Source organism: Equus caballus, chromosome 1, assembly GCF_041296265.1.
Source record: "Equus caballus isolate H_3958 breed thoroughbred chromosome 1, TB-T2T, whole genome shotgun sequence".
Classification (NCBI taxonomy): domain Eukaryota; kingdom Metazoa; phylum Chordata; class Mammalia; order Perissodactyla; family Equidae; genus Equus; species Equus caballus.
In genome coordinates this window covers 43,727,293-43,742,107 of record NC_091684.1, presented here as the reverse complement: position 1 = coordinate 43,742,107, position 14,815 = coordinate 43,727,293, and the positions used below count along the sequence as shown (strand labels likewise).

Here is a 14,815-nt window from a genome sequence, read left to right as displayed (position 1 = left end):
ATGCCAGTCAATATAAAGGTGCCCCTGAGCAGCAGTGCAAAAATTGGGGCTCCAGACAAATGTCTAAGCTCCTATCTGGGAGATACTGGCTAGCTGTAGTGAGAGAGGGAGAGGGCAAAGATCACATGCACTGGCCTACACTCCCTGAGAGCATGCCTGTAGGCCCCTAGATGTGTGCCAAACCTGAAGCCTGCCCCTCAGGCCGAAGCTCCAGGACAAGCAAATAGGCTTCTTTCATAGAAAGACTGCAGTGTGTTTCCGTCTGCTGTCTGTGCAGTGCCCTGGGAGTGGTAGCCTGCTAAGAACTATCTCTTCAACTGTTACAGTCCCATGGGACCTAACAACAAAAGCCCCCAAAGCCACCAGAGACAGATGATCAAGGAATATCTCCTTGGCAGCAGCTGCACCAGATGCATGTAATGCTCCCCTCTGGGAGATACTGCTACACTAGAGCATGGCAGAGGAAGAGCAAAGACTGCGCCCACACTCTGAGGTCTCTGGAAGGATTACAGTCAGTCCTTAGATGTGTGTTTAATTAGAAGCCTGCCCGTTGGGTTGCTGCTATGATGATAACCTAACAGGCCTCTTTCACAGAAAGACCGAGCTACTGGGTCTTTTCCCTTTTGCTGTTTTGTGGAAGTGGTAGCCATTTAAGAACTCTTCCTCCGTTGGTTACAGTCCTGTGGGATCCACCAGTATAAGCCCCACTGGCCAACTGCACCAGGTGATATAGAGGTGTTCCCTGGTAGCAGCCACAAAAACTGGGACACCAGACACATGTAAAAGCTCTCCTCCAAGAGATACCGGCACTCTGGTGCGAGGCAGAGGGAGAGCATACAGATGGTGCCCGCCAGGCAAGAAAAAGAAAAAAAATAGAAAGGAAAACAACTCTAGAGTTAAAAAAAAAAAAACTATGTCTACTGGCTGGAGTAAGATGGAAGGAGAGCACAAAGGTGGCACTCCGGAAGGCTCCAAAATATGTGTCAGATCTGTTGGCTGCCCTTCAGGCTGATGCTTTAAGACAAGCAAATGAGCCCCTCCTCCCACACAAAGTCTGGTTGCCCCTGGATCAGCCACTTCCATGCTGGGCCCTGGGGTGGGTGAGTCTGAGCACATGCGCCCTTTAAGAGCTGTTTCTCAGATCACCACAGCTTGTGGGTCTTGGGAATGTGAGCCCTGTTGGTTTTCAAAGCTAGGTGTTTAGGAGGCTTGTCTCTCAGGTGCAGGCCTTAAAAGTTGGGGGCTGCCCAATGTGGGGTTCGAACCCTTCACTCCTCAGGGAGAAGCTCTGGGTTTTCAGTTCCCTTCAGATTGTGGGTTGCTGCACTAGGGGTGGGATTTATGGTGAGATTGTGTCCCAGCCTCCCCTATCTGCTCAGATGTGGGCCTTCTCTCATTGGCCTGATGAGTAGGAGTTGCTTAGCTAGTTTTGAGGTTTGTTTCAGAGGAAGTTGTTCCATATGTGGCTGTAGATTTGATGTGTTTGTGGGAGGAGGTGAGTTCAGGATTCTCTTATTCACCATCTTTAACTGCAACCCCTTAAGCTCATTTACTTTTAATCATAATAAGTATTTTTTATGATGTAAGTATTTGTGGTAGTAAATGGAGTTCAGCTTTGTCCATACCATACAAATTGTGATTTATATTGCTTTATTTTTATTACTGTTCGGCTATTCCATAACTTCTATGACCCTAGGATTATTTTTTTTTTAATTTTGTTTTTTAAATTTTCAAGTGGTTAGGCTTTTTCTTTTAAATCTTTTATTAATTTCTAATTTCACTATATTACAGTCAGATATTGTAGCCTATGAAATTTCTATTTTAAAGGATTAAGGATTTTCTGTTACTAAGAATTTCTTTACAGTTTAATATATGCCAATTTTCAAGGATAAGGTTTTAATTTTTTTCCTTATTACTCAAGGAATAAATAATGATTGCAGAAAAAGTTTTAAATGCATAAGGAGAAATAGAAACTGCCGTGGTTAACATTTTAGTCTAGTTACCAATGTTTAGTATTTTAATTCTCCAGTTAATAGTTAATATTAAGTTTTCTTCTATTCATTGTATGATTGGTTTTTTTAGTAATTCTGGGAACACCAGAAAGGTTATCTATCTAACTATCCATCCATCCATACACATGCATATACGTTAAATTTAACCTTCACTATGTCCATATCATTCATATTCTTATATATCTACTTAATTTGTCATATATTTAAAACAATTTACCTCCATTCAGAAGGAGAATATTGAGTTAGTTCGCAGATAATTTATTTGAAGTAAACATAGAAGTTTCTAGAGTAATAATGTAAAATATCCACAAATAAAATACAAACTACAGCATAACTATTCCTGGCAATGGTAGTGGTAAGTAGTAGCTGTTAGCATTTTGGAGTGCTTCATATATTCACTGAATCCTCACAAAGAACCCTGATGCCAACATCCCAAGTTGTCTTCTCATTTTCATTGCAGCTGCTAACTTCTCTTAAGTAATTCTTTCACATCCTGCCTCAGGCTTAGTACTTTCTTTCTACTGCCCCTACCCTATTCTAAGCTCTCATCTTCCTAGATCTGAATTAGTGGAATGATCTTCAAACTAGCCTTCTCATCACTCTTCCAATTTGCCCTACACATTACTGACAGCTTGTTTTTCCTTAAATTCTACGACACATGTCACTCCTTTGTCAGAAAATACTCAATGATTCCTTTTCTGGATGAAGTCCAAACACTCAAGTGTGGCAATCATGATTCTCAAAAGACAGATCATTGATCTCTCATTATTTTTTAGATGAACCTTCTCCATATCTTCGCCCACTACTGCCCCTCTAGTTAAGCCATGTCTCTGCCTGGAATACCCTTTTCCTTGCTCTCTATGTCTAAGTCCTTTTCCTTTAAGGCCCAGCTGCAGTCTCACCTTCTTCAAAAGCCTCCCTGGACAAGCCCAGCCCTCCTCTGAACTCTTTAGTTCATATTGACCCTGTTACTCATTGTTCTTAGTGCATGGCATGGTAGTATATTTGTTCTTTTCCTTGAAGAGCTTACAGTCAGTCTTATACCTGGCAGTATCCATAGTACCTTTTTACGTTGTTGATACCTATAATATTACTACACAAAAGACCTGCAAAGCATTTACATTTCATTTAGATATAATAATTGCCAACAGACTCTCTTATTTATATGAATAGCTGACTCTAGATATTTTTATATGACTATCATCTCCCTTACTTCATTGCTGGCTAAATGAGTAGGCTCAAAGATCTCATAGAAAGAGACTGGATCATTCCACAGTCTCATATGTATAAAGAATTAGCAACGAGACCAAAGTTGATATTGGGTTTGTTGCCCTCATCTGACTCATTTTAGACTTTGCTTTATGAATCCTTGGCCATTTGCATAACTAATTGAAGTTAATTCACAAGGTATGGTGAAATGAGTTTAAGATGGTCTAATCAGAGTGACAAAGGCAGGAGTGTGTGGCTGTTTGCTGGTCTATTTTTACCGGCAGTTCTCTATCAATGTCCATACCTGCCAGTCAGAAGTTCATACATTAGGATTCCCAGTGACCAATAGTCGGCTGAAATGTCATGGCCTTTGTTCAGGATGATCTCTGGGGCTACATACTCTGGAGTCCCACAAAAAGTCCATGTTTTCTTTCCAAATCCTATTTTCTTTGCAAAGCCAAAATCAACCTTACAAAAGAGAAAAACAAAATATTCAAGCCACTTATAATTAAGTTTAAAAGCAAGAAGTTACTTTGCTGAAGTGTACTGATGATAATAATAATAAAATAAAATAAAAACAGCTGCAGGTTATTATAGTTCTGTCTTCTAAAAAGAGTCGTTTATATTTCAAACAAACAAGGCCTCCCTGATCAAACTCAGTGTCAATGGGAAAAATTGAAACCTGAGTATAGGATAAAATTCACATCATTAAAAATATAGGAAAATCTTTCTTTCTGGAAATACTTTCCATTTTTCCTCGTTTTATGCCAACAGAGATTGGGGCATAAACAAATAATTTCTCCTTTACTCAAAATTTTTACAAGACCAGTTGGACCTACTTGACATATTTTCCAGCATATACATGATTCCTGTTGGATTTAATGAAGTTGACAATTCATTTAGTATTAATTGAGAAGACACTTTACTGTCAAAAGAGCTGAGTAATAAAGTTATTGGGCCAATGACTCTGCCCTTGGTAAAGAGAAACAGAAATAAAATGGCAATATATCCTTCATTTTTCTAGAAACCTTTGAGGAGCAGCCTCAAATGCAGGAAATTTAATTTTTTTCTAAAACAATTTGATTGAGAGTACAAATAATTAAGCGCCATTAATTTGATTTCTTTGAAAACCATATACTGAATAAAAATTCCAAAAGTATAAAATATAGAATCAGGCACCGATAGATCCAAAGCCCACAAAAGTTGTGCAATTAACAATAAGAGAACTTTGGGGCCGGCCCGGTGGCACAGCAGTTAAGTTTGCACGTTCCACTTCTCGGCGGCCCTGGGTTCACCGGTTCACATCCTGGGTGCGGACATGGCACCGCTTGGCACACCATGCTGTCATGGGCGTCCAGCATATAGAAAAAGTAGAGGAAGATGGGCATGGATGTTAGCTCAGGGCCAGGCTTCCTCAGCAAAAGGAGGAGGACTGGCAGTAGTTAGCTCAGGGCTAATCTTCCTCAAAAAAAAAAAAAAAAAAAGAGAGAACTTCCTTTCAAAAGTAAATCTTTAGAGCTCTTGACCAATTTTAATATTATTAACATGGCTTGGATAATATTGCCTGCAAACCTCATTTTTTCCCATTAGCATTATCCTTAAATCTAAAATAGCAAAATGAGTCATGGTTTTATGTAATATAAATACCTATTCCCTTTGGATGACAGGAAGCCAGACAGAAGAAGGATTTCTATGAAGCTGTTCTAGGTCTATGAACACCTGCCATCTAGCACGAGCCCACTTCAGCATATTCAGCCAGGATGTTAATTCAAAACTGGCCAATATAATTTCTCATAACTGGAAAGAATAGTTCATCGAAAATAGTGACGCTAAAACCCACTTTTAAGAAAAGTCATAAAATCTAAAAATAAGAACTGAGATTTCAGTATTAACAAATGAACATATAAACCAATATTTTAAAACTGCAGGGCAGACACCAAGTGTGAAACACACTGACCAGTTTGGTGTAACCTCGGTGATCTAGGATGAGATTTTCTGGCTTGAGGTCCCTGTAAATGATTCCTTTGGAATGCAGATAGGCAAACGCTTCTACCACACATGCCGTGTAAAATCTGGTTGTAGAATCTTCAAATGAACCTCTGCGATACAGAAAATGGAATGAAAAGTATACAAGAAATTAGTTTCTCTAATAAGGTTTTATTTCTCATTTCACTATATTCCTGTGTTACTATATTGACCTCAGAGATGAATGTCCTACTGGCCAAACGTCATGTGATTGTCACTGCATTGCATTTCCAAAAGCATTTCAAGATTAAGTCAAGGAATTCTTTGCCTTTATGAATGGGATAGTGAAATCTAACTTCCTGAAAACCGTGAAGAGAGTTCAACCAAATACCACATTTCGTGTACTTGGTGAATTCCTTCCAATGGTCCACTGCAATCTGAAAAGGCACAGCTCCAGCAGTGGGCAGGAGAGAGACAAATGCTATTTTACAGCTTGTCTACCAAGGGTCTTTTTTAAAGGAGAATTTATGAGTTTAGTCACATTTATTCTTAGTGGGCTTGTTTTTGAATCTTTCTAAATAATATAGACATGAGAATGCAAATAAAAGTTAATGTTTTCAAAGAACCACTTTGGAAATGAGCTGTGATGCTTCTGATACAATCATACCATAAGCTAAGTGTTCTTCTCTTTGAAACTTCCGTCAGCAAGACAAACAAAACGTGTTTCCTATAGTTCAACCTTCTCATTAGAAAGAAAAGGTGGAGCTAAAAGATAATTAGAAGGAAAAAGGTAATTGGACAGGAATGTTTACTAGTAAACTTGCTTATGATTTTAAGCAAGAAAGCTCTCTCTGTCTATCCACGTGTGTGCGTGTGTGTATTTATTTAATGAAATAACAGTAAAAGAAAACCTTGGCATCTAAGGTTAACTCCTTGGTTCTAGGGCAGAACCTTTACACTTTAATTGATTTTTTTAATGGAATTCCTTTAAAAGATAAACTACATTTATTTCCTCTTTCCCAAGTAGTAAACACAGTTTAATCATTTCACGATAATTCAAGAACGCTCATGTGAACGTAGGCTTTTGAGGCAGCTAAGACACAGCATGAGAGAAAGCACCTAGGCAGTTTTAGGTGGTTGACAACAAAGGGTCCCCTCGCAACTTGCTTTCATGAGAGTTGCTGGTGCTAGTTTACATTTTGATGACTCTTGCTTCTTTTGCAAAAAGTCTAACAAACCAGAAAATGGAATATGGCTGCTATCTTACAAAATTAATCAGAGCATCCAAGGCTAAAGCAGCCACCTTTTCAGAAATATACAGTGTCTTCTAGAAAGGTGTTGTCTTCATTTCAACTACTAATGCCCCCTGAGTTGTCACTGAAATAATTAGCTCTTCCCCAAAGAAATCTTTCTTTTGAAATACAATTCAAGGCATGATGAGACCTACTCCTCTAGATACTAGAATCTTAACTGTAATTACTAGGATTCTAGTATGTCTCTTCAACAATATCTGAATGGAACAATTGTGAATTTACAAGGACAAGAAAGATTTTCTGAGAATTACTTCTATATTGGGAAATGTCTGATAGACCTTATGCTGCAATGCTCTTCTGACTTGGAGCTATCTTTGCACAGCTAAGTCTATATAATCTCGTGTATTGGGAAAGGGATTAGAGTAGTATCTTAAAGATCCTTTCTTCTCTGCCTTTAATTATGTTTGTCTATCAAGAACAGTATATTTCTTTCAATTGGAGAGATTGTCTTAAATAGTAAGCAACAGTGTATAGATAATTAACACACAGATTTCACTACACTGAGTGCTATATATGACTTCGATCCTTCCTGAGTGGAGAGCATTACAAAGCCCAACAAAACAAAACAAAATACTTTATGGAATAGAGCCTTGTTTTATTTCATATTACATGTCTTGTTTTAATAAGAAAATTGATTACTTCCTCGTATCAGGACTGTCTAATTGTGATTTGGGTGGACCTTTTTGAAAGCCTACAAATTCTTGATTACTGTTAGAAGAAGAGATTATTTCTGCAGTTGTGACTCTGGGCAACGTATCTCTGTTTCCCCTAATAGTCAGTTGTTAACGGAACTAAACGGACAAATACATTGTGACTGTTGCAAGGAGGTTAGACACTTCTATGAGAGATCAATCTCTCATGAAATTTCTGCTGAGTGGTGTTCATAATTATATTCTGAAAAAGCTGATCATTAGCAGGAAGATGAAAAAAATCCTAAAATAAACTCAAATTCATTAGAGGAGGCTCTAGGTTAGGAGTGTGGACTCTGGAGCAAGAATCCTGGGCTCAAATCTGGGCTCACTTACTGTTTAATCTTGAGCAACTAATCATACTTCTCTGGGTCTCAGTGTTGTCACTGCAAAATGAGGCTAATAATAGAAACTATCTCATTGGGTTGTTGTGAGGATACAAACAACTGATACATGCATTTGGAATAAGTGCCTGGCACACAACTGGTACTCAGTAAATAGTAGCCATTATAACTGAGCACCAAACACTCTTCTTTAGCCACTGTGTCTTCATCTAGCAAAACTGACTGACAGAGGACAGGTCTCAAGTCTTTTGGGGATGGGAGTGGGGAGTCTGTGACACCATCAGTGTTATTGAAGTATTTGCTGCTTCTCAGTGCCAAGGCTGGCTGCTGTGAGTCAGCTCTGAAGTGTTTTCTGCTAATCTCTGTTCTTCTCACTTTCTCCATGCTTCTCACAAATGTATGGGCAAAAATTACCATTTTATTGCCTGCTAACCAAAACTCATTTTTTTTTTTGTCATGAAGTGAACTGCCCACAAATCATACATCTTTTGGTCTTCAGTTCCTGACAGCTCTGTTTATTTGTTTCAATGTTTCTCTGGTCCTGAGCCATTTCAGACTATGGAGGGTTCTAGAAAGCTGATTTCCAGCCCTTCAACAGATCTATATTAGAATCTCCCAAATATGAATATATTTGTAACCGATTTGAAAAATTAAATGAAAACCTTGTCTCAAATCTGTTTCCATGTTATGTGACAAATCAACACAATATACGAACACAAAATGTTTACCAGCAACACAGTTTCATCACTAAACATTTGATGTAGGTAATTTGTGGATTTTAAAATATACTTTTAGAAAGCAGTCACAAAGCGTAGCATTAGGGTGACTCAAAATGAAAAATTACTATTAGAATTGGAAATGACAGTACAAATTTGATCTAAAACAAAAATGAAAGCTTGTTTTATCAACAGTTAGAAAGTTGCTTAAAGAAATAAATCACTGCCCTATATAATTCTTCGAAATAACAAATTATGCCTTGACAGTTTTGTCATTTCAATTAAAGCAAGTAAGGGATAGGACTTTATGCTCTTTTTTGGGAATGGGTAGTTGTTTTAGCTAGATGGTAGTAGACAACAATCTGATTGAGAGAATTAGAGAGTTATGTATACTTATTGATAGACTCAAATTAAAATTTAACCAGTGTTTAATCAACTTTCATAAACTGAGTTGTGAAATGGCAGAAGGTAACAAAGACAAAGCATCCTTCACAGAAAGATAGGCTCCCTCTTTGCGTTAACTAGTAACAGCAATCATTAGTGAGCGTATAAACCTGACACATGCTGCAACCTATGCTGGTTTATTGCCAATTGCAGAGTTAGGCGGGCTAAATTATTACGAACAAAGACTCATTTCCTTGAAATGCTTTCAATTTGTACCATCTACTAGGTCATCTAAGATGGAATTTAAATAAGTACCCTCTACAAAATAGCTAGAAACAAGAAGAATGGACATAGAAAGTCACTCGCTGGCTTATAAAACACTTCCAGGAAGACACGTGACCAGAAGTGAGATGTGTGTGATTTGAAAATTATGGTTTCTGAGGTAATTATTTAAGATATTCAATAGGAAAAATTAACATACACATTAAAAAATCCAAATCAAGTAATAGTTAAAATGTTAAATTTCATTAGACTAGAATATGTATTAAATCCTAATAATATATAATACATAAATGCTAATGTTATGTATTATAATATATACTAATATAAATACTTATGTATATATTATATTTTTATCATATTAGCCACTTATATTTTTAAGAAAGTTGCAGCAGTTGCCAATTCTTTAAGCGTTATGGAGAAAAAGTATATAAAATATAGTTTGTACTAACCTATTCCAAATAATGGAACAGAATTTGTGGAAAACAAAAAGTCACAAACTAGAAGATAAAACATGATAGCTAATAAAGTATAAACCAAGGAAATAATTGCAACAATTAACATTTCAGTGCTATAGTTCATCTCTCAAAGATAAGAAAATATTTAATAGTCTTCAAATTCTGTTTTTATACAGGTATCATTTTAATTCTTCTTGACAATAAAGAGCTGTTCTGTGTTCCTTTTCTGTGCTGATGGGAAGAAAGAGACAGGCAGGAAGTGCTCCTCTCAGGTGCAGGTAAGGGAAAGACAGACTTCCTGGGCCAAATCCCTGAAGCTCAGAGGTATCACCATGTCAGTAAAGAATAAGGTCACACCGTCTTTCTTCAAATCAACCCGAATACATTTCCTTTATGCTTTCAAACTAGCTTCTCCCTTACTGCTTCTTTCCTGGGACACAAGAGGAAAACTGAAGAAATTGAGCAGTATGGTTTTTTCCGACTGTGGGTATTTTCATATACTGTGACTAACAGCACAATTACTTTCTTTTTTCTCTTGGCATTTTTTGTTTCTTTCTGACAATTAACCTTTAGGATTTTTAGCCCCAGTTTAAACAAAGAGTGAGAAAGCTAGTCAGTGACAATATTAATGGGAGCCTGGATATCCAAAACGGTACTTTCCCCCCAGCAATTTCTTGGGTAGGAAAAAAAAAAAACATCTCTCGAAATAGAAGCAATAAGGCTACATGCGTATATAGGAAAGAAAGTTGGCAGAGGACAATGATTCTGAGGTGATTTTATATATTGATAGTTCCGTTGCTTTTAACCTAGAGGCTTCAGCCCCTCTGAAACTTTAGGAAGGATCACGTAGCTGCTATTTCCCTAGGTGAAGCCTCTTCATGGAGTGTTAAGTGCATTGGGGGACTCAAGAACTGTGTAGCTCAAACCCAAGGATGACAAAAAAGGAGAAAGGATCAAAAAGCAGTTTGGTGGTTAAGTGAAAGAAGTCAGAGAAAGAGAAATACTGTATGATTTCACTTATATGTGAAATCTAAAGAATAAAACAAACAAACAGAAAACAGAAACAGACTCATAGATTCAGAGAAGAAACTGGTGGTTGCCAGAGGGGAGTAGGGTAAGGGGTGGGCAAAATAGGTGAAGGGGATCAAGAGGTAAAAACTTCCAGTTATAAGATAAATGAGTTATGGGATGTAAGGTACAGCATATGGAATATAGTCAATTATATTGTAATAACGTGGTATGGTGACAGATGGTAACTAGACTTAACCTGACGATCATTTCGTAATGTGTAAAAATATCGGATCACTATGTTGGACACCTAAAACTAATATAATATTGTATATCAATTATACTTCAATGTAACAAAAAGCAAATTGGTGGAAGTAATGTTTACTTTCACCTATAAATCTTCTATTCTAATTAGAATAAAGTAGAAAGAGATTTCAAATAAATCAATGGATTGAAAGGTCAGGTCAAAAATAATATAGTAGAATCATGTAAGGATAAACCAGACATTAAAGAGAAAGAACCATCCATTGATATCTTTGCTCCATCAACTCCTTCCAAGGTAAGCTACTGCCTAACAGCAACCCTTCACTGTCCTGACAAGTCAAAATATATCTCACTCAGAAGCTCTGGCTGATATTTATGTACCAAAAAAATGCAAAATCATGTTAAATAGGGAGAAATAGGAAATTGCATTTTCTTTCAAAAATTAAGTGGAAAATTGATGCCTATGCATGCTGGATTCCTCATGAGTGGAATTAAGGATGACTTTCATCATCATCATGATTTTTATTTATTTTTATTATTATTATCTGGTTAAAGAAGTTAATAGAAGTTTAAAATAGCTGTTCCTCTCCTTAGGTAGCTTATTATTGCTTTAATGTTTACTTCCACCTATGAATCTTCTATCCTAATTAGAACAAAGTAGAAAGGGATTTCAAATAAATCAGTGGGCTGAAAGGTCAGGTCGAAAATAATATAGTGGAATCACTTTAGGATAAACCAGACATTAACTCAAATCAGAATATTAACTTTGTGCAATAGCCTGCAAATTATGGGAGTGGGACCACATCTGTTCCATTTCTTATTGTATGCCTAGCTTCTATCACAAGGCCTGGCATACAATCTGTACTCAAATATTAACCAACAATAATATAATAAATAATATAATAAAACAAAACATTAATGTAATAGGACACAATAAGACAAAAAGAAATCTGTTTGACATCTACATGTAAGGCAATGGGAATAAAAGACTTGAAAGGGCAACGGATACAGATATCTGAAGGTTCCGTAAGAAGACAGTTGGGAATGAGACTTTAAATCAAAAGCTTAAAAAGAACCACTTGTTCTCTTCTGGAATATCTACAAAGTAACAAATTGTGAAAACATAACTTGGCTTTCTGGGAACATCAGGGCTGTCTACAGCTGAGTTTCAGAAAGATATTATTCAATCAAGGAGAGTCTGAGGGGTGAGACTGTAACAAATAAGAAAAAAAGAAATGTCTAAAGATGAGTGTTCAAAGGAACAAGGATGACTTGAATGCTATTGGATCGTTTATAGGAAATTATCAAAAGATCATTCACAGGGAAAGAAAATTACAGTCATTTTTTAAAATTAAACATTTAGGGTTGGTAATGATCTTCCCAGACATTTTATAGAATAAATTTTTTTGAAAGATAGTTTGCTGTCACATAAATAGGAGATGGGAAATTAATTTTGCACAGCTAAAAAACAAATAAGCACTAACTAGACCAAATTTACTTTCCCTGAAAGAACAAAAATAAATAAATCTAAATTAGATTGTTTACATGAAATACTGCTTATAAGTAGATTCATTTTTCTCCTAAGACCAGCTAAGGGCTGAAAGGCTGGAAACTTTCGTTAATTTTGAAACCAAACAGCAATGTAAAGGTAGAGAAAAAAGTTACTTTGGAAAAATTCTCAGTGTTAGGAAAGGCAGACTGGCCAAATGGAGAATGAACGGAGCAATTAAACTGATAGTTAATCCAGAATTCAACTATCAAATAACTATAATTCTCTTCATGTTACAGCAATGAATTTAATTCTAGGTACATAGCTGTCTGATTCTGACATTCAAGTTAAACTAAGGCCTGTAGATATACCTTGCTCGCTACTGTTTTCATGGTAGACTAAACGTATATCATTACTTACAAATCTGAAACAGAGTGAGTTTCATGTTTACAGTAAATCATATGTGTCTACTCGTGGGTTATGCCCCATATTTATGCTACATTTTGAAATATAAGCATAAGTAAAATCTTTAAGTATGATTTTTAGACTTAATCGACGCTTCTAATAGATCATCATAGTCAATTATATTTTTAAAGACATGATAGAAATTTCTTTAAACTCCTACCTATCCCTGAGAATGGTCCAGAGCTCTCCACCCAGGCAAACTTCCATCAACATATACAAATATTTGCTGTCCTTAAACGTTCTGTATAGTCTGTGAATTGCAAACAAGAAAACAAAGGCTTAAATATCATTGTGTTTTAAAGCCATGTAAATGTTTTGAGTGCCCAGATTACAGTCTTATTCTTGATTTGCCAAGATTGAAACTTTATTAAAAGAATGAGAGAAATCTAAGTTTGCAAATAGGGAAAAGGAAGCAATGGCTCGTGACTAAGACTTACGCATCGTAGGGGGCTAGTCTTTCCTCTGAAATGGATTAATGCGATGATTATAGACCAACAGGGCTTTGGGGAATTCCTCAATTCCAATGTGGCTGATGTTTCAAGCGTGGATGCTTGAGCAATATTTAGTGGTCATGAACATGCAGTGAGTGTGGATATGCCTGAGAGGTAGGTAGGTTACACTTTACAAATATAGACATGTATGACATTCACGCATTGCTCACTTAAGTTCATGTTACACCCTGTTTTCAGCAAGTGCCACTGGAAAATTAGCTAGAAAAGCTTCTTCTGCATATTAAAACTTTCCATTATCCTCTTATTAGTGCTCTCAAAATACTGAGATGGAATAGTCATTTCATTTTTTAAAATCTTCAAAAAGTCTTCAAATAATTAAAGGTAAAATAGTATGACTTTTGATATTTTGTCTTTCAAGCATCAGAGGTCTATGTACAGTTTTGGAGTGACAGAGAGGATAAAAATGGAATGTTAGAAACTCTGATATCGCTTTTGGGAAAAACATGTTCTTTTCACAGAATCTGATTCTTTAAAAAAAGGATAGAATCAAAACTTCATTTTTAAAAATTTTTTTTTCAGTCAAACAGAACTTTAAAAAATCAGATTAAAAGAATGCATTTCTTTGTGTGAATGAAATGTGTAACGGTGAGTGCAAGTGGCAGAGGGTTTTGTGGTTGATATTCCGCTTGGAGCTGGAGCCTTCTGCCCCGGGGCAGGGTCCTTACCTCACTATGAAGTCGGAATGGGCCCCCTGCATGATCTGCTTCTCCGAGCGGATGTGCTCCTGCTGTCTTGTATTCACAATGTGGTATTTCTTGAGAATCTTCATGGCAAACGTTTTGGATTCTTCACTTTTCAACTGGACCTTAAGAAAGACAGAAGGAATTAAGTGAAAGAAAACCCACACAGAGCATTCTTATCCCCCAATTAACAGGCGCATGGAGCACTTAAATGATACCCAAAACACCACCTTCGTCCCACAGTAAATCCTTGTTGGAGCTGGGTTTAAAATCCAGGACTCACAACTACTGTCCAGTCTCATTCCACTGGTCGGATGAATGTTAACTAACTAGATTCCTAATTAGTTTTGTGCCCACTGGGATTATATTTGATGTTCACTGTATCATTTCATTTCATTTCACATAGTGTGTTTAAGTATACGTTATAGTTTTTCTCCTTCAATCAAAAAAGTAGACATAAAAACTGATTTCTTCTCTAATTTTACTTCAAGTCAGTGTGGCAAAGATAAGATCATCTGGGCCTTGATGCGCTTCCTGCTTAGTCCTAGTCGACAAACATTTCTGAAGTCATAAAATTCAGTAGTGCATCTTTGTCTCTGCTGAGACTGCAGACGTCTGTACTGTGACTTCTCTTTTTACATCCCAGTCTTTCCCTTCCCTCTAGTTAAAAAAAAAAAGAAGAAAATTGTAACAAGATTCTTTTCAAGAGATTTTGAAAACTATTTTTTTCTTCTCAAACATTGGTGATGACTTTAATCTTGTCTGACCTCAAATGTTACTCCTTAGTCCTACTAAACTGGGGAAACTTAAGCTGAGTCTTGATGTCCCCACTGCTCCCATGCCTCTGTCACAGCCCCATATGACTCCCAGTGGCTCTGAAGGGGACTGAGTCCTCCAAATGCCATTCCTCAGACAGACTGCTGCTCTGTGTTCACTGTTTTGCCAGAAATTTCAACAAGGTGACTTGTAAGGAAAACAAAGAGAAATCACAGAGCTAATCACTTAATAGCACTATAAAAGAGTTATCA

At 36.7% G+C, this 14,815-nt stretch overlaps 1 protein-coding gene across 6 annotated transcripts in view; it reads right to left on the bottom strand.

The window, feature by feature from the left end:
• PRKG1 (protein kinase cGMP-dependent 1) overlaps positions 1-14,815 on the bottom strand; it is a 1,115,289-nt gene that overhangs the window by 14,316 nt on the left and 1,086,158 nt on the right. For all 6 annotated transcript variants that reach the window (XM_001917682.5, XM_070225075.1, XM_070225081.1 and 3 more), the window contains 4 exons: positions 13,773-13,912; positions 12,756-12,845; positions 5,179-5,320; positions 3,526-3,689 (listed from right to left, as the gene is read on the bottom strand). In XM_001917682.5, the coding sequence (XP_001917717.1) occupies positions 3,526-3,689; positions 5,179-5,320; positions 12,756-12,845; positions 13,773-13,912 (536 nt within the window). The remainder of the gene's footprint in view (positions 1-3,525; positions 3,690-5,178; positions 5,321-12,755; positions 12,846-13,772; positions 13,913-14,815) is intronic.